Source organism: Rhinoderma darwinii, chromosome 13 (genome assembly GCF_050947455.1).
Source record: "Rhinoderma darwinii isolate aRhiDar2 chromosome 13, aRhiDar2.hap1, whole genome shotgun sequence".
NCBI classification, from domain to species: Eukaryota; Metazoa; Chordata; class Amphibia; order Anura; family Rhinodermatidae; genus Rhinoderma; species Rhinoderma darwinii.
This window is the reverse complement of record NC_134699.1, coordinates 14,456,720-14,482,160: the sequence shown is the minus strand read 5'-3', so window position 1 is coordinate 14,482,160 and position 25,441 is coordinate 14,456,720. Positions and strand designations below refer to the sequence as shown.

General features: G+C 41.7%; 1 protein-coding gene across 1 annotated transcript in view; it reads left to right on the top strand.

Annotated features, from left to right (window-relative positions):
- Window positions 1-25,441, top strand: part of CRHR1 (corticotropin releasing hormone receptor 1) — a 94,934-nt gene that overhangs the window by 57,387 nt on the left and 12,106 nt on the right. The window contains exons 3-5 of the mRNA XM_075846996.1: window positions 2,758-2,839; window positions 4,427-4,546; window positions 21,332-21,417. Coding sequence (XP_075703111.1) covers window positions 2,758-2,839; window positions 4,427-4,546; window positions 21,332-21,417 — 288 coding nt within the window. The remainder of the gene's footprint in view (window positions 1-2,757; window positions 2,840-4,426; window positions 4,547-21,331; window positions 21,418-25,441) is intronic.

The window sequence follows — 25,441 nt, the reverse complement described above, 5'->3', positions numbered from 1 at the left end:
TTGTGTTTGGCGGTGCTGATCACCATGAGAGAGAGCTGGGCTTCATTGTGTTTGTTGCTGCTGAATACTTGGCAAGCACACGATGCAGCACTGCTCTTTCTCCTGGCGTTCAGCATCGCCAAGCGCAAAATGAAGCGCTGCTCTCTCCTGATGATCAGCGCTGCAAAGACGGAGTTCAGTTACCGCTCTATAAAAGAAAACATTAGCAAAAGTTAGCAGCTCTTTCTCCTATGTGCACCTCAAGCTGGTCTTCAGTAGATGTGGTCTCTCCTATGAGCACAACCCCCAAGCTTGTGTTCAGCAGTCACGGTCTTTCCTATGTGCACCACCCAAATCTAGTGTTCCGTAGCTGCAGTCTCTCCTATGTGCACCCCCTCAAGCTAGTGTTCAGTAGTCGCTCTCTCTGTTCTTTGTGCAGCACCCCCAAGATCGTATTCAGTAGCCACGGTCTTTCCTGTGTGCAGTTCCACCTAGCAGGTGTTCAGTAGCTGTGGTCTCTCCTATGTCCACCCCCCCTTCTCCAGCTGGTGTTTAGTAGCCATTCATGGGTTCATAGATGTTCATGTTTGGATGGCACACTGAGTACTTCATCATTTATTTTATTTTTTTATCGGCATGCCATACAAAAGAGGTTGCCTACCTCTGGTCTAGCATTTCATATCTATGTCCTTGCTATTGTCTGAAACCTGGCAGTGTGACAACTGATTCATTAGTGCTCTATAGATCTGATGTCGCAAATTTGGCAGATTGGCGTCTGATTTTCCCAAGTTCACAATAACCTATGTTTATTTCCAATTTACTAAAATTGTGTAATTGACCATTGAGAATGATGAAACAATAGTCATGTGTTAGCTCGGCGAGTGCATGTATCTTTTGCTTAATGGCATATTGGCAGGCTGGCACGCTTCATGTGGTGTTCGGATTTTGCCAGTATTGAATACGTAGTTTGGAGGTGGCTGTCCATGCATTTCCTCCTCTGATTTAAATGATTAGCAGGCTGCAGACTTTCTGCTGTCCCTGTCTGGGCCCAATTAGAGCAACAAATGAAGCTTAATGGAAGCATGGAGATGCGTGTCACATCCATGTAATGCACTGATCATCTGAATCCTAAGACACCAGTCTCCTGACTGCTTGCTGTCATGAAAGCCTGGAACAGATTGCACTGTATCATCATTACTCAGAATAAATAATATGAAAGGGAACATTATGCTATGTAAAGATCCAGTTAAACAAGGTAATGCATATCTCCCAACTATCCCAGATTCAGCGGGACATTCCCGGATTCCAGGCGGTGTCCTGCTGTTCTGGGTGGCCAGTGGTATGTCCCGGTTCCAACTGTATCTGCATCTTGAGGATGCTAATACAGTTGAACCCAATGCTGAAGCAAGGAGCCGTCAGGTCTCTGCTCCAGCATTCAACTATAGAGTCCCGTGCCAGAACTGCGCAAGCTCTCTGGCCGGGGACTCCTGTCTTGGGAATGCGCTCGACATCAGTCATAGTCAGTGGCTCCTCCAGAAGCGGAATCCGCGGCCAGAGTGTTGCCGATATTCTGGCCGGGGATTCTGCTCCTGGAGAAGCTCCTGGCGTCACTATCCATACATGAATAGTGACATCAGGTGCTCTTCCTGAAGCAGAATCCCCGGCCAGAGTGTTGCCGACGCTCATGTGCACTGTGGCATGGGCACTGTGGCACCATATGGGCACCATCTACATGGGCACTGTGGAAAAAAATATGCAAACAGTTTTCATCTCTAAGTAAGAATACTGTGCGATGTCAGGCAATATCTCACTGCAGATGGACTCTGTTATTAGCTGGAGAACTAGAGACGGCTATTTGTCTTTTGGACCTCATAAGCACAGCTTCTGGTTAGCTATGTAATTCAAGATGATCGGTTATTAAAAAAAAATATTTCCTTTAAAGGGGCAACATCTAACCTGAAACTGTTATCTATGGATAACCTATCATCAGTATATTAACGGTGGGAGTCCGAAACCCGGACCCCGCCCAGGTCAGCTAATCCGGCTGCCTCAGGGCACTGGATGTCCATGCCAGAAGCAGATGGCTCCGGTCACAGAATATCGAGCTGCAGTACTGAAGTATTCAAGTGAATAAGAGCAGAGTTGCAGGTCTGCAGCATGGCCGCTATGCAGTGTACAGAGCCATCTGCTTCCGACTCTGAACACTGCATAGTATCCGGTGCTCGGAGGCACAGCTGATTGGTGCGGGGTTCGATTGTCGGACCCCAACGGATCAATATACTGATGACCTATCCTGTGGATACGTCACCAGTTGGCCATGCCCGGACAACCCCTTTACGGCCACTTTCACACTGCAGCATTTTGGTCAGTATTTTGCATCTGTATCTGTAAGCCAAAACCAGGGGTCGGTCCAAATCAGGGTGCCAGATGTTCAAATCTTTCCATTATACTTTTTCTTTGTGTAGGATCCACTCCTGGTTATGGCTTACAAATACTGATGCAAAATGCAGTCACGTAAAAGTGTCCTTGGTTGACAATTGGGGAAAGGAAGTGCAACTTTTGTTTGTGTCACACACATTTATGTATCCAAAGCCATCGTAATTTAGGCACAAGGGCAATCTTAGTTCTCTCATTACTATAGATTGGACAATCCGATCTTGGTTTGCTAGTTTTACACTATGAGGATTTCATGAACTGAATGTTATGTCCTGTATGTATGGTTACAATATTGAGCTGTTAGATATTAATATAGTATATCTGCTCTGTCTTCTTTTAAAGGTCATCACAACAGGGATCAGTCTTGCCCTAACCTCTATGCAGGACCAGTGTGAAAATCTTCAGAATAGTTTAAACCTCACAGGTGAGTCATAAAACGTTCAACCAGGGAATCGTGATAATTCATGTCTGGGCTCTAGAGAGTGGTTATGTTTTTTACATTAACACAGTTAGAAGGATCTAAGCTAGATTTAGGTAATAGATAACAAAGCTGCCGCTCAGGGTGCCGGTGTGTGTTCATGTTGTTTATGAGCGTCTAACACATTTGACAATGAAACCCTGATTTATCTGCTAAGAATTGTGAACATGAGCTAATTATATAATGAGAGGTAAAAAAAAGTGCAGTCATAGGAAATGGCAGTTCTTTTATTGCACCTCATATCATTGCTTTCACACCCATTGAAAACACATTCAAAACATACTAGATGCAAGTGTTGGTATTCGATGTCTGGAAGTGTCATATATTTATAGTAAATGATTTAAAAACCCAAAAGATCTAGAAATGATAAAAAAAAATGAACAAAAAAAAAATCTAGAAAAAACCTCTGTATGACTACGTAGACAAAAATATGTGGACAGCTAAAGTTTACATCTATGAGCATTTTGAGCATCTTTATTTAAAAAAAATACATGGAGTTTGCACCCACTCTCTGCCATTCCTAGTCTGTATGTGCCCCTACACGAGCTGCCGCCGTTCTGGGAACGCCTTCCACTAAATTTTAGAACATAGTCCAAACAATGAAAAACTGTACTAGACCAATACTGCTAATCTGCCAATCTTTACAGTTGACTTTACATGTTTGGGCAGTAAGAATTCTCCTGGCATGTGACAAAGCCACAATCCTCCGTCAAACTTCCAGGTGGTAAAGCAAGACTCACCACGTCAGTGAACGTTTCCACAGCGCTCCAGCTATTTGCCATTATTCATAGAGATCTCAAGCTTATGGTGAGCTGATCAGCCATGGAGACCTAATCCATGGAGCCCATGTGGAACATTTCATATGCTGCTATTGTTTCCAGAGGCAGTGAGTGTTCTGGATTGTAATCACCTGGATACAAGGCGGTCTATAGTTTATTGGGTACCACCAGAAAGCCAGGAATGACCCCTACACTAGAAACTGAACTGCAGGAATGCAACAAAATAACTTTTGTTTACTTGAGCAGCAACAAAGGGATCCATAATATTGTTATATAGCAAATCTACTGCACAAAAGTAAACCCACTTAGTAATGCTATATAGCTAACATAATGACTCCCCTTGCCCTTAGCCCCCCAAAAATTCCTGAGCCAGAGAGGCCTTCTTTAGATTGTAGATCCTGTACCAGTTTCTGTGGCTAGTTACATCCATGGATTATTGGCAGATTATACAAATCTGGCAAAAAATATATATCTGTCTATTGGTGCCATTACTGTAACACTGATGCATGAAGACATTACTGTAATACTTTACCTCATGTAGAAATTGCACATTTTTTTTAAACTTTTTTGTACTGGATCCACTTTAGGCTTTCTATCAATAAAATTACATCTGGTCATTACCACAACCATTGCATGCTAAACGCCTTTCTGTTGACATTGTTCACTTGCGCACTTTCTACAAATAATTTTCAGACTGTGAAATGGACTCATTTTGTATTGACATTTAATAGTTACTTCCATTGTTTCTTTACAGGTCTAGCCTGCAATATGTCCATTGATATGATTGGAACATGCTGGCCACGCACACCAGCTGGACTATTGTTGGCCAGACCCTGCCCGGAATATTTCCAAGGCGTACAGTACAATACGACTGGTAAGACATTTCAGTTATGAAAATCTAGCAGAGAAAAATAGAGAAAAAAAAAATGAAGGATGATTGGGAAGAAATTGTAATAAGACAGAAATGATAGATTATAAAGAATGGCAAAATATAGAAAATGTCCTATGTGTTAGCATTTATGTATATGAAATCACATATTCTTTAATATCCGTAAGAATAACCCTTGTCCATGTGCCCTATTAGGGCATAATGACATCATAGAGGGGGTCCCCTACTCAGGACCCCCTATTTTTAATTCTGTCAGTGGTTCTTGTTCTGGTGGACTTGGCTCAGCCACGATTTACATGAATGGTAATTCATTTGAATGGCTGTCATGTAATTAATCGAATTCACTTGGTGTGAGTCCGATTGCTGGGACTTCCACCGATCGCTAGAAGGAGTTATGAATTTCTCAGTATTTTTCTACTAATTTATTAATAGTGCAGTATCAGAGCGGGGCTATGGGAATGCTTTTTAATTTTGACTATTTAGACACATCAGTATTTCAAAAAAATAAACATGAGCACAGTTTGGCCTAAATTATATCAATGTTTTTAAATAAATAAGAAATATATGAAATAGGAACCAACTGTGAAGTGAATCATGTCGGTTACATCAATGAATTAATAAATTTGACTCTGTGGTTATGTCCTACAAGTGTTGGGCATTAGGCCAATGGTATTAAGATTTCCAGCAGTGTTTAAGATCATTGACTCTAAAGCTGACAAATTCATACAGTGAATTAGTATTTTATTAGGCAGCAGAGTAGATGATGAAATAATATAAAACCACGTTCCTCACCTTGTTCAACCATGAGCAATATTATATCTGGGAATCAGCTGCAGTTGCTTTACAGTTCTGTCAAATGAAGAAAGGAACTATTACCATTAAGAAATATGACAGGTATAGGGGCATGTTTCCTCTCATCTGTACCACCACGCATGCTGCTACTTCCTCCCTCGATTATGTCGTCTAACTACATTGGCCAGAAGCCTACCTGGCAAGTTGTCCACTGGAGAGCCATCAATACCTATAATTCAATGTAACTATTTTGTGGGCTCCCAATGCTCAACTGTATTATTTAACTGCTTATGGCTTCCCTGATATTGGCCGTCAAGAGAGCTGACAGAATGAGGGAGAGGTAAGTGTGATTACACAAAGACTTAAAGCGACCCTCCGGTCTCAGGACAAAATGATAAATGTGATGGTGTATATAGAGTAATATTACCTGGTGCCCTCCAGTTGTGACCCTCTGTCGTGGATCTGTTGTTTTAAGGGTCCCCTCTGTGTTTCCTCAAGATGGCTGCAGCGCTTCTCAGACGGAGTCTAGGACAACCCCTCTGTACTCTAATTGGACAGAACCGCTCACGTGGGAGTGTCTCAGACTTATAGTCTAAGAAGCGCTGCAGCCACTTTAGAGTAGCACAGAGGGGACCGTAAATCGGCAGATCGATGGTAGAGGGGCACAAATGAAGAGCACCAGGCAATATTACTCCATATACACCATCATATTTAAAATGTTGTCCCTGGACCGGAGAGTCGCTTTAAGGGTTTTGTGCTTGATCAGTGGACAATTATATGAGCCCCATAGGAGCAAACATGGCTGACAGGAAGTAGTTTTTTTTTACATTGTAAGAAACTGAAGTCTAGAAAATAAAAATACCTGAGTTTACAATGGAAAGACTACAATGGAAAGTTACTAGATATCAGGATTCTGTAGCACAAGTTTTAATGTGACAAGTTTAAACAAGACTCTCTCAACGTATCTTTTAGGGACTTTTTGAGGTGCTCAAAGGCAGAGTTGCCTGCAAAATCCAGCGGTCACTGAGATTTCTACTGACCATTAAACTGTTACATGTGCTTAATTTGATTGCAGATCATTCATTACAGAGCATTGTGAATAAATGATGTATGAAAATACCCTCCACTGGAATATACACTTCATGTGCACTGTGTGAACCAGAAAACATAAAGTGTTTTACCATGGGTAAAGGCAGAAAAGGCAGTAAAAAAAAGTGACCCTCTCTTTGCCATTAATGTGCCAAGAGCAGAGGTTAATTCCCTTCCCCTGCAAGACACTGACATATAGTGCTTACATTTTTGTAATAGTTGAGCACTATATATAGTGGAATTTGAGCTTTGTTTGGCACTATTATGTAGATGCTGTGGACAGAATTATGTAATAGACAGAGGCTGAATGAAACTCTCCGTAAACAGCATGAAGTTTGTAGGTGGAGTAGTTGTTTAAAGGGGTTACCTGCTTTGGACAAACTTTTTTAAAGATTTGAGGTTCCTGGAAAACAAGCGGATAACAGGGGGTACTTTGTTTTGGGGGCTGAACAGCTTTGTAATTACTCAGAAGCAGAGGCGTAATTTAAAGCTTCTGGGCCCTAATGCAAAATCTATAACAGGGCCCCCACCTACCATATATAATTGATAACACTGGTGTATTTTTATGCGGCTGAGGGGCTTTTGGGCCCCCTCAGGCTCCAGGGCCCAGTTCTGAGCTATCTCTGTACCCCCTATAGCTACGCCCCTGCTAAGGACGCATTACACAACACCCAGCTATATCCATTGGCATTTCTTTAGCACATGGGGGACCCCCTCTGTCAGCTAAAATCCATTCGCACAGCTATATTTTCAATCTGTGTGGGGTCCGTATATTTCCTGATACAACAGTAGTGAGGTCCGATCAGAGGAACACAGGAAATCCTTACATTTCCAACCAAAAATGGGAGTGGATTAAGGAAAGGTGAGACAAATATTGAGCTTTTATGCTGTTTTCAGTGCAGTTTTTAACGCCAAAGCCAGGAGTGGATACCTAGTATCAGCCTTTCCTATGTACTGTTTCTTCCTTTTGTATCCACTCGGCTTTAGGTACAAACACTGCATTAAAAACTGTATCAAAACTGCACGCACATATCCAGCCAATCGAAAGTTTATCTTACTGTCACCAAATGGAATCTGCTACCTTTTTTTGTTGTTGCAGGGAATATATAGACCTCTTGCAGGTGAAAATACGACAAGGTGTTTTCTAAACCAGACAATTCAATATAAATATACAGTGTGACTATGCGCTGCCATGCCATGTTCAAAAGCTTTCTGATTTATACTGAAGGTAGATCCACGGACTCTGAAGCAGGAGAATAAATGTATAAATAAAATGCATATTTGACATCGGAAGTTTGTTAATGATATAAAATTGCCCAATGTCTTTTTTACTGTAGGTAACATCCAATGTTTCCCCATCTGTCTCTATAACATTGAATTAAACAGATGAATCCTATTATTGGAGACACTTCAGTCTTGCCTGACTGAGCTTTTGATTCTGCTAAAACATTATTTATCTTTATTACTGTGGCCTGTTACCGGCGCGGTCTTTGATGCCTGCAGCAATCTTCACTCATTCTGATGGCTGTGTGATTTGTGATGTGTCGGCAGTGGCTCACTTATCTGAAGCCTGATGAGCCAGTGGGGGGTGGATTAGATTTCCCTACTGTTTGGTGTCAGGGGCTACATCTGGCCTGCACCTGAAGCACACAATATCAGCTTCACGCGAGAAGGAGGCCCTCAATGGGTCATTGGTCTTCTCTATGTCACTAAAGGAATCAATCGTTGAGATGGTCACTGATGAAATGTTTCAATTTCTAGAAGGGGTCCTGATCAAGGACCCCCTTTACGAGCCTGCATTCACACAAGAGGGGCCCAGTATGTTATGATCGGGTGCTAGTTCCTGCACTGTAATGTACACTTTTGTCACGATGATCTTGTGGGTGCTGCCGGTGCACCCGTGAGATCCCGCTGCAACAACCAGGATCGGAGGTAACTTCGATACCGACAATTTAACCCCTTATATGCCACAGTAAATAGCAACCACATTCTTAAGATGTTTGTCAGAGGAGGGGCGATCATCACATCGACGACCCGCAACGCAATTGTAAGGCGCAGATGGGTTGCCATGGGAGTTGGGGGTCTTACAAAGGCCCCCAGTCCTGCCATGGCCTAATGAATTGTTTGTTACTTTACTACTAACAGACATTAATACTTTGGTATACTGAGTATACCAAAGCATTATATAACCGATCTGAAAATCACATTGTGAAGTCCCCTAGTGGGACTAAAAAAAAATGTATAAAATTTAGTTTAATAAAGTTTAATCAAAAGTCTAAGAATTTAAAAAACAAAACAAAAAAACAATTCCCATAAAAAGGATAAAAGTGTGAAAAATACACATATGTGGTATTGCCGCAATGGTTATAAACCGTATAATAAAGTAAACATTTTATTTAAACCGCACAGTGAAGAACGGCAGGATTATTTCTTTCTCAAAAAAAATAATAAAAGTTAATCAATAATCAATATTAGTGTTAAAAAAATAGTAAAGCACTTAAAAACTTTACATGTTTGGTATTGCCATAATCGTACCGACTAATGGTATAAAGATAACACATTATTTATGCAAAAAACAATTTTTTTCCCCATTTATCCCCTCAAAAAGTTAATAAAAGTTCATCAATAAGTTATATGTACCCCAAAATGGTGTCGTGGAAAAATACATATCATCCCACAAAAAGCTAGTCCTCACACATCTGCATAGACTGAAAAAGTTGTGGCTCTTGGAATAGGAGGATGAAAAAAAATTTGGTCCTTAAACAATGTTTTTTTTTTAAAATTTATGATTAAGCAACCTTCAAGTTTGGGCATTGAGGCAAATGATCGCAGTGACTGCTTAATATTACCAATGCTTTTTTCCACTACAGATTGAGGCAGATGTTTGCTACTGCATAGACTGTACTTCATATTTCTCAGGGGGAACGTTACTTTTATACTTGCTTTTATTTAAAGTCACGTTTTGTACAATACACATTCAGTACATAGCTTATGCTTCCGTCATGCCACATTCTTAAAATGAGGACACTCTTTCACATACAGTACTTGCCAGCATTTTATTTAATTTGAAGACCTGAAAACATCGATCATTGCTGTCTTTCACTCTCTACAATCCCTGTGGTGTCAGTGTATCATTTATTTTACATTATGACTAGTCCTCTTCAATATTTTTATTACTATCCCTCAGAGACCATGTCAAGCAAATCTAGGGAATTTAAAAAAAAAAAATGCATGTTGGCTATTTATGACATGGACCCCCTTTTAGTTTGTGGGTGCAGTCTGTTGAGTATCTGCCCAGGTAAAGCTGTCCTGGTCAACATCACTGTACTAAACAGGTACTGATATTGTGAAGTGCTCCTACGGGTGACAATTTGGCACCACACTGAGGCTATGGAGCCACGGGGAAACATTTATTTATAAACTGATATACTAGGTACGAGCACATACAGCCATTCCCTAATATATATCTATTATCAGAGTCAATCTCCTTAGGCCCTGTTCACACAGCATGTACCTGAGGAGTATTTTTTTGGTGCGTTTTACGCACCGAAATATGCAATAAAAAACGCTTGATTTAAGCCTCCCATTGACATCAAGTGGAAAGCGTGCCATTAGTGAATACAACATGCTTTTTATTACGCAAGCGTATTGACTCTGGACTTGATATAACACAGTGGACCAACACTGCTGCTCAGTGTCCAAAGTCCTGTTCTCAAATGAAAGTAAATTTTCCATTTCATTTGGAAATCTCGGTCCCAGAGTCTGGAGGAAGAGTGGAGAGCCATCAATCCAAGTTGCTTGCGGTCCAGTGTGAAGTTTCCACAGTCAGTGATTTTTTGGGGGCCGTGTCATCTGCTGGTGTTGGTCCACTGTGTTATATCAAGTCCAGAGTCAGCGCAGCGTCTACCAGGAAACTTTCGAGCACTTCATGCTTCCCTCTGATGACAAGCTTTATGGAGATGCGGATTTCATTTTCCAGCAGGACTTGGCACCTGCCCACACTGCCAAAAGTACCAATACCTGGTTTAATAACGACAATATCACTGTGCTTGATTAGCCAGCAAACTCGCCTGACCTAAACCCCATAGAGAATCTATAGGGTATTGTCAAGAGGAAGATGAGACACCGGACCCAACAATGCAGACGAGCTGAAGGCCGGTATCAAAGCAACCTGGGCTTCCATAACACCTCAGCAGTGCCACAGGCTGATCGCCCCCATGCCACGCCGCATTGATAACACCTCAGCAGTGCCACAGGCTGATCGCCCCCATGCCATGCCGCATTGATAACACCTCAGCAGTGCCACAGGCTATATTGCTCTTATTGTGTATTGTATATGTACTAGCAGGCCTGACCGCAGCGAGGTCCACGTAATGGTACGTATGTTCGCACACTGAGTCAAAAACGGCTGAAAATTACGAAGCGATCTAGATGTTTTTGGAGCTGTTTTTCCATTGACACAATGAAGAACAGCTCCAAAAACGGCTCAAGACGTGACATGCTCCTTCTGTCTATGGGGCGTTATTTTACGCGCCGTTTTTTTTAAAAACTGCCCCGTCTGATCGAAACTCAGTTTTTCCTATTAAATTCAATGGGCAGATGTTTGTAGGCATTTAGCTACCGTTTTTTTAGCCGTATTTCAGGACATTTACGCCCGGAAATACACCTGAAAACATAGCGTGTGAACATACCCTAATTTGTGTAGGGAAATCCAGCTTGTGGTATATTGAAGAATAGTGCTGTCATTTGTTCGGAAGGGTTTCAGGTGGGTGCAAATACTTATGGTTGTGACCTCCCTTTGCCAATCAGTACTGTTGCCAGAATCTACAGCAGGTAGAGCGCCATTTCATTATAGAAAAAAATGGATGTACACAAATGAAATCCAGCAGTCACATGAAAGCCTATGAAATGTGATTAAAATAAATAATTACATTGAGTCGCAGCTGCGGTACAATGTCCAAAGTAAAGAATATGAAATAAAATGGAATACATTACACAGTACTTTTCATACAGACATTTGCTCCAGGATAAAATAGGACATGGGCCAGCTGAGTCCTGAGATGCTCATTCAGCAATAGTCCTATAAATCCGCAGAAATGTATAAGTAAGATTAAAATATAAAATTACATGAACATTAGAACTAGAATGGGTGGACAAGTCTTTGTAGAAGATTTCGATACATTTAAAGGTTATGTACAACTTTACAATTTATTTTTTAAATAAAATTGTCCATCAGTGTGATTGGTGCAACGTCCTAAATACATTTTATTCAAATTTCTTTTAACTTTTTGAGACACAGCTGCTTGATATCCTGTATACAGAACCGCTGAATCCTGTATCGGTCAGATCAGCAGCACTGACTGGTTCAGTTTCAGCGGGTCCTGCATGTCTCTGACATCTAACTTAGATGTGATCGACTACAGGTGGATCCTGCGTGTCAGAGACAACGCAGGACCCGCTGACACAGAAATCGTCAGTCCCGCTGAACTGACCGATTCAAGCCTCAGCGCTAGATGCAGCTGCTTTGTATACACAATACAAAGCAGCAATATCTCAAAAAGTAAAAATAATTTTTAATAAAAAAGTATTTAGGAAGTTGCACCAATCACACGGATGCACAATTTAAAATATATATATAAAAGATTTCAACGATGTACATAACCTTTAGGCCTTATTTACACGAACGTGTGTCATCAGTGTTTGGTGCGTGTCTGCGCTATTTTTGCGCATATGGCATCCTTATGTCACGTGGTTTTGACGTATGCAAAATGAAATGAAGGAGGTGGTTTACTTTTTCTCCATTTCTTGAGCAACTATTGCGCGAATCACGCACAGCACACGGATGTGCGTCCGTGTGATGTCCATGATTTTCAATGGGTGCATGATGCGCAAAAAACGCTCAAGTATAGGACATGCAGTGAGTTTCACGCAGCGGACACACGCTGCGTGAAAAACACGGAATGCCTGAATGGCCCCATTGACTTACATAGGTCCGCGCGATATGCGTGATTTTCACACGCGTATCACGGACGTGAAATACGCTTGTGTAAATGAGGCCTTAAGGTGTTAGCTGCTTTCGCTGTTGTCATTTTGATGTCAATATTCCCAGAAAGTGGTGCCCGGACATACTGGAATTTGGTACAATTATTACATATTATTGTACTGCTTTGTATTGAGTGGGCTTGGGGGGGGGGGGGGGAGCTCTCAAAGTCATAGGCATAACTATAGGGAGTGTAGAGGTAAGTCACACCCAGGCCCTGTTGCATGAAGAGGCCCAACTGCACCTCTGCCACATAAGAAAACACCAGTACTATACATAGGACATGATAGTTGGAGGCCCTTTTACATATTTTACATAGGGGCCCAGAAGTTTAAAGTTCCGCCTCTGCTCAAGGTCCTAACAGTCATCTATTGTAGTATTGTAAAGTCTAATGCCCTACTGGTTTGATTACCAAGCTTGTCTGTGAATATGTATTGGAAGAACACAAGGACATTTCTTCTTTTAAAACATAGTGGGGTTTCAGAGGACATCCATTGGCGTCTGCATTTAATTAAATAAAGTCTACGCTATAAAACGTCCCATAAATGTTAAAATAGTAAATATACCTAGCAAAAAAGTCTATTATGGAGTGACATGACATGGAAGAAATTTGGGAACAATTTGTTTATGTTTCCGCTTTGGACAATTATTTGTTGTTAAGGGGGCCCAAAATATTTTTTGACCCCAAAAATAAGCTGATCACAGGAGGTCTTTCTTCTAGGAAGCACCAGTGATCAGCTGTCATCTGCAGGACCTGGAAGAAAGTATTCAGTTCCCCTGCAGCGCCACCACAGGGGAAATGAAGCATTACATGGTACCCATTGAAAGTAGTGGCCTGACTGTGGACATGTTAGGTCCTCCAGAGTGAGAGACATTATTTTTTGCTGCTTTCCTCTCTGGTTAATTGATGGAGGTTGTGAATGAGGAACTCCCCTCTATTAATGAAGGATATTAATAAGGTATTTCAAACTGATTTCCTTAACCAGATAACCCCTTTTAAGTGGGTTTTTTTTATTCACGTCTTGCTCTTCTAACTATGCACATGTCTGATTGTTTTTGAATGTGATTCTTTATGTTTGAAAGAACCCTTGACCCAAAGAAAATGAGACAACATGCTCCTCATTCCACAACTCAATCTTCAAACCACAAGCAAAATGCATTTGTCTGTAAGTAATGAGAAACCGAGGCAGGCTGAAAACCAATTATATTCTTATATATACACACCACTGCAGTGTATTAAATATGTCTTGTGTAGTGTGCAATACTGAAAAAGTTTTCTGCGCATAATAGAGATAACCACGCTAGCGAAATACAAATCAGCTCCGTAATATGCTGATGGTTAATCTGTCCAGCAAAGGATTCCGAGACAGTCTCATAGGGAGAGAATTGATTATGTTGTCGTTACAAGGGCATTGTGAAGTATTGGGAGGAGAAGGGTCATCTGTGGCAAGAGTCATCAAACCTGTATTCGTAAATAGTACTTCTCCCCCCCCCCCCCCCCCACCCCCCGTGGCCTTTCCGCTCAGCCAGCACTTAGCTTCTTGCTCATGCAGCCTGCAAAGTGCTGGAGCCAGCGTGGGCCGTGGGAATGTCACAACATCAATCTTCTCCCCTCTACAAGAACCCGCAGGTCCTTGAATGCAGAAGGTGACAACAGCAAGGGTGACAGCTAACTCGAGGGAAGAGCAGACCCTGCATAGAAAGCAGAGTCACTTTGTGTTATGATCTGGCAGTTACCTGTTCTCTGCTGGAGTAACACAGTCCTAAAAGGAGCTGGAGACATTAGCAGAGATTTACTGCAGACCCAGCAATGTCTACCCAGTAAAACAATACTAGGCTTGTTGAGATCCAGCGCTAATGATCCCAGAATCTACTGATGTAAAGGCACTAAATATCTGCAGTGCAATGCAGGCTTAATTCTTCTCAATAATCCTCAGGCTACAAATTAAAACAAAACTGTAAGGTCCCATGCACACGACCGTATTTTTCATCCGTAATTACGGACCCATTCATTTCTATGGGCCACGGAAACCTTTTCGGATTTTTAGGGATGGGCGTCCGTGCCGTAGAAATGATAGAACATGTGCTTTTTTTTACGGTAATTCTGGCATGGACTCTCCATAGAGGTCTATGGGCGCTTCCGTAATTAGGGACGGCTACGGATGTGCATCCGTAATTATGGAAGCGTTGCTACGCAACACCAGGTGATTACTCTAGATTCCTCCCTGTTTTTTAGTGGATCTGTAAATACGGATGCATTACGGATGCAATACGGACCGTATTTATGGACACCCTTTTGTTTATGCGGATGGTTTACAGATGACTATAAATGACTACGGATGGATGAAAAATACGGTCGTGTGCATGGGGCCTTATGTCTCAGTATTAGGCCTTATTCAGATTAGAATCTTAATCGTCCATTTTAACAACTGACAGCCCTATGACCTATGCAATTCAATAGGGCTATTCATGCATCTTTTTTTTTTACACGGATCGTGTGTCCATTGCAAGACACTTACTGCATGTCCTATACTGGTCTGTTTTTGCGGACCAGACTCGGCCATTAAAGTTTATGGATGCCTAAAAAAATAGAGAGTATACGGTTGACATCTGTGTGCTGTCCATCTTTCACTCATCAGTTGCTAAAGAAATGCAGAGGAAAAAAGAAAGGTGAAACCAGGAAGTGCTTGCAGAGGAAAACACGGACAGGAAAAATGTATGACACACATGAAAACCATACTGACACAACACGGACAGTCATATGCATGAAAAACGGCCCGTTTTTTGTGGACACGCTCGTGTAAATAAAGTCTTATTATTGGAGATTGCAATTTTATTGGTCAAATTAACAATATCACAACTAGTTTTTTTTTTTTTAATGGACAGTTTATATGTTTATTATGGTCATGTCACTGATGTTTGTGTATGCTATAAGCTATAAATTGAAATGATGCCACTCTTGACACCTAGTAAGCTTAGTCATTACAGATAAAAGAAAACCCATGGCCATAGAAGTAGCTCATGCGGCTGCTCTGGGGCCCTGGAGAGAGTAGTCTACCCTGTTTGGTCCCATTGCTGTTGTAGGATCCGGAGTAGGACTGCCTTCCCCTGAGGAACTTCATTGTTTGTGAACAAGGTGGTGGGATATTGGCCCAATAGTCATGGAAACGCCGTGGAGGGGAAAACATACACAAGATCCTTCGGTCCTGGGTGGCAAAACTGGGCACCATAATAGGCGGCCCAGTTTGACCTTTGCTATTGGGCCCTCTTTCTTCCATGTACACCACAGAACTTTGTTTATTGGTATTATCATGCAGTTGAAAGATAGATTGTATACACTGTAATAATAGTATTTATTTTTTTAAATACTTAGGAAGTCTCCTAAAGACTGAATGCATATGGCCCCATCAGCAAGTCAGCAGCCACTAAAAAACAAGTTGATTATTGGTAGCAAAGGTCTGCAAAAAACGGTTCGCTGGCTCAGTTTTTATCCTTCTTGCCACTCTCTTTCATGCCCGTTTTCTTTGGGGGGGGGGGGGGGGGTTTAATGGCAAGGGATGATAAAGGTGAGAGGAATACATTAGTATGCACATTGAAAAATGTGGTGGAGAGATTTCTGTCCAGAGTTTGAGCTGGATTGCATAAGCTTTTATTCCACGATATCAATGTGTTGAAGCTGTTTTGCAAAGAGGAATGTGCCAGAAGACCTCTAACCTTGTGTGAGATATGGATGAACAGTTTCAGGAAACCATTGCGGTTTAATTATGTATTATCAGTTCTTAAATCTAAAGGATCACTTTTATTTTTTTCCTAACAAGAACAATGAATCAATATGTTCTGAAAATACACCATTAAGTGGCTGTGTACATTGTTAAAAACAAATTTATTTTTGTAAGTTGTCACCATTCAACATGCAGCCTGTTCTATACTTTTTTGTTTTGTACATTTAAATAAAAAAAATAAAAATAAAGAACTCCTACAAAAACTACTCCCCATGAAATCAATGATCTGGCAATCAGAAGCAATCCCTGGATAACTATTAATATCACCTAAAGGGTTGTCTCTGTAAAGACATTGATGGCATATTGCCATAATTGCTAGAACAAAGTGGCAGAAGTACTAGGAATGCACCCTGCCACTCCGACTCGTGTCAGTTCCACTCTACTTTTTATGTAGGCTGAATTGTCAGCCATTGACTATGGTCAGTTGACTATGCAACCTGTGGAAGAGGCAGAGTGAAGGCGACAGGAAATTAAGTGGAAAAGATGGGGACGTGTGGGCACCACTATGTATGAAAGAAATCTATATGGGGTGCTGCGGTAACATGCAAAAAATATGCATAATAGGAGAGAGGAAAAGGCACATGTACAAGTGTAAAGGATCTGCCAGGCACTACGTCTGTGGATACTCCCAGGATTAATCAGTCGACACCTGAGGCCAGACCTCTTAGACTGACACCGGCTCCCACCAATCAGGGTGGCAGGCTCAGGAGTGGGAGAGCCTATCGCGGCCTGGTCAGTCGGAGTTAGCTCCGCCCCCTGTCCATTTATACCTGCCGTTTTCTCTTCCTCATTGCTTGTTATTCTTCTGGGATTCCTGGCCCCACTGCTGCCTTGCTCCAGCCTGCTTCTGCCGTGCTTCTGCCTGGCTTCAGTTCCCGCTTATCCTGCTTCGCTCTGCCCCTGGCTTGCTTCCTGCTCCGTGCTCTGCGTTTGTATACTCCACTACATCCTGATCCTGACTGGCTCGTTCACCACTCCGTTTCCTCACGGTGTTCCGTGGGTAGCCCCTTCCCTTGCTTGTTCCCTGTTTGTATTCCCTTGCACTTAGTCAGCGTAGGGACCGCCGCCAAGTTGTACCCCGTCGCCTAGGGCGGGTCGTTGCAAGTAGGCAGGGACAGGGCGGTGGGTAGATTAGGGCTCACTTGTTCCCTTCACCTCCTTCCTGCCATAACAACAAGATTGCGCACACTCAAAATAATAAGAAAGGGATATAAAAAAACGGGAATGAAAAGACCAAACTTTATTATACACTACATACAAAATATACACACAAGAATATAAAGTGCAAGAGTGCAAGATAATATCTATACCGCAATGAGGGGAAACTATAGCCACATAAATTTGAAAAAATTACATATATATATTTGCTTGGTGAACCTATCTGTAATAGGCAGGTACAGCACTGACCACTCGTCGTCACACGCTGTATGGTTCTAGGCACAAAAAGCAGATGCAATTGGATCTAAAGAAAAATGATCATGATAGGGAAAATGGATGCATGACCCAAATAGGCTGTGTAATAAGGACAGGTGGCCCGTTAAAGAAATTAAGTGGCATATCGCTTTTCTACCGCCACTGCCACTGCCACTTTGTTCTAGTGATCGGTGAGGTTCACAGCAGTCAGCCCCACACCAAGCGGACATTGATGAAATATCCTTGCGATATGCCGTCAATGTCTTTACTGAGGTGAACCCTTTAAAGTTACACTCCAAGCATAGGATTACAGTCTTATATATATATATGGTTCCCACTGATTGTGGGATCCACAGATTTCTTCTGGCAGGTTGCTCCTGTAGCCTGCCTTTACGCTGTTAGGAAACCTGTTAGGAAACCTCTGTCACTATTAAGTTGTCGTGACTACTAGTCAAGCTTCTGGGTGGCTCTGGTTGAGTTGCAGAGCCGCACCTATTTCTCATTCTGCACCTTTTACGGCCATGGGTGGAGTATTTGAATCTGTTCAGTTTTCTCATTGTTGCTTGTGATTTCTTGTGTAAGAATGTGTCTGATCAAGCTCCTGGTTACACCCTGTATCACCTTGATGGATTGGACTCTTTGAACTTGACTTTTACTTTGTCTTTGAATTTACCCTCTGCTCACTGATTTGGACATTCTGCTTCCAGCTGGTTTTGACCTCTGCTACTCCTGGTATTCTTCTGACTTTTAGTATCTCCTGGTTTTGTACTCTGCTTGCTGATTACCCCTCTGGCTTGTCTGGTTATCCGTTCTGGTAGTGCCTGCAGTTGCACCTCCTGTCCAACACCGTATTCTGTAAATGCAACCTGGGTTCTAGGTAGCAAAATCCAACCTGCCTTGCAGTGGGCTCTGGTGAAAACCATAGAGTAGCCTTAGACTCTGCTGACCAGAGTGGTGACGGACTTGAGGTAGCTGATTTACCTGCACGCCTGATCCAGACAGTCTCTAGCTGTTTTTGGGGAATTGCTCATATAATAATTCCATAAACTTGCACTCTGGGGAATTGCTCAAGTATTGATTCCTTGACAACGAGTGTGTCCTAGGCAGTAGTGGTCATAACCTTAAATGTGTTTCTTTCTTCATTATGCTTCTTCCTGCCGCACCACTAGAAATATGTGTTTACATGTCATTACTTCATAGTACATTACAATAAGGAACATCTGACTCATTTTACAAACTGGGACCAGTCTACCTCTCTAAATACTCCTGTTAGAATTCCACAATAACTTTCCTCTTCTTCTAGAGTCAACATATGGATTATATCTTGAATGTACCACTTTGGGTTGCTGATAAAAGCCTACTCAATTGCCTACTGCCTTCAGGAGAAATCAGTCTTACAGTTTTCTATTTTTAGCCTATCCATCGGAGAATAACAGTAACTCAATATTTACAGATTGAAGTCTAGGAAGGTTAGCTTCTCATTGTTTGCTGAGCAATCACATTCGCTTACAGGGGGTGATGCATTAATGGATGCTGGAGGGATATGGCTTCATAAACCAAATGTAATGCTTTGCTAATAAGCAGTAAGAATGCATCGATCTGCCTTTGTACTGTAGATGGACTCTACTGTAACAATGCCATAAAAGAAATATGCTGTCATACCAACACACCCTCCCTTTGTAGCAAGCTTCAAGTTGTTATGGGACTTTTCAAACCAATTTTGCTTGCTGTAAGTGAAGCTTCTTTTATCTCATACTTCCTTTATCTCGAGGGATGAAGAGTGTTCGGTCTTATCTTTGTGTCCATGTCACATCTGATGCAAGGACACACAGTATTCTGTAGCTTGGATGCTATGGGCAATAGAATAACATAGAATTGATACAATGTATAATAGTTATATGTGATGACTTGTTCTACATTGATTGTAATGGTCTCTCCTTATGCTGGACATCTTACTTTTTATTTACTTGTCCCCTATTAATAACTTTTAAGTACACTTTATTTTACAGAATGGAGGATTGCGATCTGCAAAACAAAATTAATGATCAATTAAGAAAAATTGAAGTGGAATTATATCATAGGCGATAAGAGGCCAATGTCCCTAGTCAACTAATTCCATGGTTTGGCCCAAAAATTGCCCCTGTGTGAAAACCGCAACTGTTCATTAAAATATTTATTTAGTAATGATTATTTAAATTCAAACAAAGGGTAATTAACATTTTTTGCTCTTTTATTTTTTTCTAAATATAAATATTTTATTGTTTTAGCCTTAATGATCAGAGATGAGCAATTTGTATTACGTGCGATTATAACTATTAATACCTTTTTTGGTTAGCACATTTTAATTGCTTCAGTGTGAAAAATCATGAGCATTAGGCTGGATTCACACGAGCATGGCGTTTTTGCGCACGCAAAAACGCGGCGTTTTGCGCGCGCAAAAACCACTTACCAGCTCATTATGACACTCCATTTGGATGTTTGTAAACAGAAAAGCACGTGGTGCTTTTCTGTTTTCATTCATCCTTTTGACAGCTAATGCGCGAATCACGCTGTTCGCACGGAAGTGCTTCCGTGCGACATGCGTGGTTTTCACGCACCCATTCACTTCAATGGGTGCGTGATTCACGCAAAACGCCCAAAGAACGGACATGTCGTGACTTTTTTTCAGCGGACTCACGCTGAGTAAAAATCACGAACATGTCTGCACGGCCCCATAGACTAATATAGGTCCGTGCAACGCGCGTGCAAATCACACGCGTTGCACGGACGTTTTTCCCGTTCGTCTGAATAAAGCCTTATAAGTAAGGCTGGGTTCACACGACCTATTTTCAGACGTAAACGAGGCATATAATGCCTCGTTTTACGTCTAAAAATAGGGCTACAATACGTCGGCAAACATCTGCCCATTCATTAGAATGGGTTTGCCGACGTACTGTGCCGACGACCTGTCATTTACGCGTCGTCGTTTGACAGCTGTCAAACGACGACGCGTAAAAATACAGCCTCGTCAAAAGAAGTGCAGGGCACTTATATACATTATATGCGGGACACTTATATACATTATATGCAGGACACTTATATACATTATATGCAGGACACTTATATACATTATATGCAGGACACTTCTTTCAGACGTAATTTGAGCCGTTCTTCATTGAACTCAATGAAGCACAGCTCAAAATTTACGGCTGTCAGAGAAGCCTCGCAAAATGCGAGGAGCAGCATTTACATCTGAAACGAGGCAGCTGTTTTCTCCTGAAAATAGTCTGTCTTTTCAGACGTAAAAGCCTCTCATCGTGTGCACATACCCTAATACACAGTGTCAAACAGTGTTAATTCCAAAGTGTTTTTGAGTATTTACAGTAACATTTGCTAATACTTTTTTCTTTTTTATTTGTTAGGCTATGTAACGGATTTTTTCTACTTTTATCCATGTCAGATAAAACTTTATATCTGCTTTATATCTGTACAATTTTGGTATCCTTTGTGTCTAATTACAATTTCTTCCCATTATGTCTCTAAATATGTTTAGAAGATGATATTCTTCTTGTACATAATCGCTCTCCATCCAGTTCTTTAATAATCCCACAAATGCCACTGTGGGTTATTAATCATCCTTTTGCTAATGACAAAGCTTTCTGGTTTTCTGCTTAGGTAATGTCTACAGAGAATGTCACCTCAATGGCAGCTGGGCAGGAAGAGGAGATTATACACAATGTCAGGAAATACTGAAACAGGAGGTAAGACATCATTTACAGGTTCACAGTTCGGTTCTCCAGGAATATGATATAAGAAAAGTCTTATATCATGGCATACTGTATTAAAAGATGAACAACTTTGTACTTAAATAAATATATTTATTATCTACTGGCCACTGCTTTGTTGTTCCCATTGTTTACAATGTTGAGCAGCTCTATGTGGGTGGGACTGCATATTAATGTGTGTTGGCCTAGAAAGCGCTGCTCTGAAACTGTAAAAGCTTATTAGCCAAGTCATCTGTTAAGAGAAAAACTGCACATAGCTATCGGCATTAGGCCAAGATCACAAACAAAGTATCGATGCAGTTTTTGGCTTTGTTTTTTGTCACAAAAGAAAGGAGATGCATCAGTCTTTTCTTCATAGCTTTCCTCCCCTTCGGATCCACTTTTGGCTTTGGCTGAAAAAACTGCACCACAAACTTCATCAAAACTGTGTGTGTGATCCTGGTCTAAAGCAAAATTTTCAGAGAAAAATAAGGCCCTTTTACACGGGCCAATGATCTTACAAACGAGCAGTCATATGAACGCTTGTTCCCGATCATTGCCCTGTGTAAATCCCGATGAATGAGCAAATTCTGATCGTACCGTTTATGCAGCACAAAATATTATCGTTGTCGGCAGCAAATCTCCCTGTGTAAACCCATACATACAGACAAACAAACGAACAAACAAACAAACAAACAAACAAACAAGACAGACTCGTGTGTGTGTGTGTGTGTGTCTGTGTGTGTGTGTGTGTGTGTGTCTTACACCACTATTGCTCAGCAGCACGGTAATAGGGAGTAAATAGGTATATAGAATAAAGCAGTCTACTGTCGGTCCTCTACGCATACACAAGCATGGCTCTCTCCACCAGATACCATATATTGCTTTCTTACACCGTAGGGTGAAGAAATAATGCAGATCTGGACACAATTGGGAACATGAACTAATTCTGGAGAAAATTTGCTATTGATGTAAAAGCGCACTCACTGATATGCCAAATAGAGATGCATCCAGAATTCCTTGCTGATTCATTTGGTTAAATTTGCATAATTTTTGCCAACATAAAATTCATGCGTCTTACAACACGATTGATGAATATACAGGTTAATTATGTAATAAGGGGTTTCTCTGGTACACGCTGACTATTCTCCTACCAGTAAAGTGGTTGCTAATTCTCTCATTAACAGTGTAAAATAGTCACCCCGATCCTTAATGTGAATATCCTCCTGTAATTTCTTGTTTTTTAAAAAACATATAAATAGATCCAAAATTCGTTGCTAATTAGTTTAATATATCTTTATTGCGGATACTCCATTTTTCTGATACAAAGCTACAAATCCCCTGCATAGACATACGAGAAGACGTATTAAGACTGCGCCAGTCTTAATAAAAAAAGCTTTAGTGAGATGCAACAAATGTATTAAATTTGTCACATCTTTGGCTGTCCATGCACCACTAAAGGAAATCTACGATGGCCAAGAGCTGGTGTCGATTTTAGCTATAATGTAAATTATCTAAATCAGTGGTTCCCAAACTTTCTGAGGCTGGGACCCACTTTTGGCAGAGACTTTTGTTTAGGACCCCCAACTACCGTACTTAGCCCTATTTCGTCTGACGTATGTCAACTTAATTCGTAGTTAGATGTTGGTACTTAGCTCCATAAGAAAAATAAGTCCCTGCAATATCGAAAAAAACGATAATTGTGCGGACGAGAGATGGGGCAGGCTCAAGGTATCCTACTGCAATGCGTCGCTGAGGCCCGACTGAGGCTGCTGATGGTGGGTCATGTGACCAGACCAACCCCTTAGGGGCATAGCTAGGGGTTTAGCACAGGAGGGTAAAACACATCTGAATGGGCCCCAATCCAGTGGGCCCACAACACAGTATAATGATCCCTTAGTGGCCCCCACGCAGTATAACGCTCTTATAGCTGCCCCACACAGTATAATGCCCCTATAGCTGGCCCAAACATTATAATGCACCTAAAGCTGCCGCTACACAGTGTAATGCCCCTATAGTGCCTCCATACACAGTATAATGGCCATAATGCTGCCCCCACACAGTATAATGCCCCCATAGCTGCCCCCACACAGTACAATGCCCCCATAGCTGCCCCCACACAGTATAATGCCCCATACCTGCCCCCACGCAGTATAATGTAAACACAATGTAAATGCTGACCCCACAGAGTAGAATATCCCCATAACCACCACCATAGCTGCCTTCCAAACAGTATAAAGCCCCTATAGTGCCTCCCTACACAGTATAATGCCCATAAAGCTGCCCCACACAGTATAACGCCCCCATAGCTGTCCCCACAGTATAATATCCCCACAACCGCCACCATAGCTGCCCCCACACAGTATAATTCCCCTATAGTGCCTCCGTACACAGTATAATGCCCCTATAGTGCCTCCGTACACAGTATAATGCCCCTATAGTGCCTCCCTACACTGTATAATACCCGTAAAGCTGCCTCCCACACAGTATAATGCCCCCATAGCTGCCCCCACACAGTAAAATGCCTCTCTAGCTGTCCGGACACAGTAGAATTCCCCTATAGCACCTCCTTACACCGTATAATGCCTGTAAAGCTAACCACACAGAGTATATTGCCCCAATAGCTGCCCACACACAGTAAAATGCCCCTATAGCTGCCCCCATACAGTATAATGCCCCTATAGCTGCCCCCACATAGAATAAGGCCCCTATAGCTGTCCACCCTACAGTATAATGCCACTCATAGCTGTCTCCACACAGTAAAATATTGCAATAACCGTCACTATAGCTGCCCTCCACACAGTATAAAGCCCCCATAGCTGCCACCTCACAGTATAATGCCCCACAGCTCCCCCACGCAGTATAATGCCCCCATAGCTTCCTCCACACAGACCCAATAGTGCCTAATAAAAATAATAAAATACATATATGCCTGTGCCTGTTCCCACGATGGGTGGAGAAGATCCTTCTACTCCTCCAGTCTGTGCAGTGAGTGGCTCAGCACAGACAGGCGCGATAACATCACTACAGCGTGTGTCTGCGCTGTGCCGCTCACGGCATGGTGAATGCTGGAGCAAGGAGCCGTCAGCTGATACAGTTGAAACCGGAAAATCCGTGAGGTTGTAACCCACAGTTTGGGAAACCATGATTTAATTGATAGTAAATGACTCAGGCCGCGGGTGGCCATCCATGGAGTTAAATAATAAAATTCTGGATGTCTCTGGTCACCCCTAGGGGAAGCTTAGGATCTTATTGCCTATTGTTCATACATTGAACTCAATAATAAAACAGTATGCAGACAGCTCCCTCTAGTGGTTGCAGAAGACAGACAGAATTTTATCATTAAACGCTATGTCTATGCAGGGGATTTAGAGCTCTGTATCAGAAAAACAAAGCTGGGACACCTATAAAGATATATTAAGAGATGAAAGTGTTGAAAAGTGAAGAATCACTTTAAAATGGCCACTCTCAGGGTGTTATAAAAAAAAAGGTGACTACAGAAAAAAACTACATGTCTGCAATTTCCAGTTAAAGTAACATGACTAGTTATTTGTTGTCTGTTCTCATGTCCCTTTGATATGAATCTGTGTGAATAATACTCATAATACCGAAGAAGAGATCACTCAGTCAATGAAATGATGGTCTGTCTGTATCATTAATAGATGCGCCCATATTTTCTGGCTGGTGTCCTCTGCTAAAATTGGCATTAATGGCTGATTTACTGTAATGACGGTTTTGCCTCAGGAAATGAGACCAACAATGTGTATCACAGATGTCTCCAAGCATTTGTATCATCCATAAATGCACCTTCATGAGCACATTGAAACCCCTGAAATGCCATGTACAGGTCACATCATCTCATGAACGGAAATATAGAGCCGAAGATAAGGTTTTTGTTTATTTAAAGGGTCTTTAACTGCATACTCAGGAATACCAAGTATTAAATGAAGCTCTATGCTGCGGCCGCATCTGATCACCTAATCATCCTTCTTTTATATATTACAATTCTACCGTTCTCATG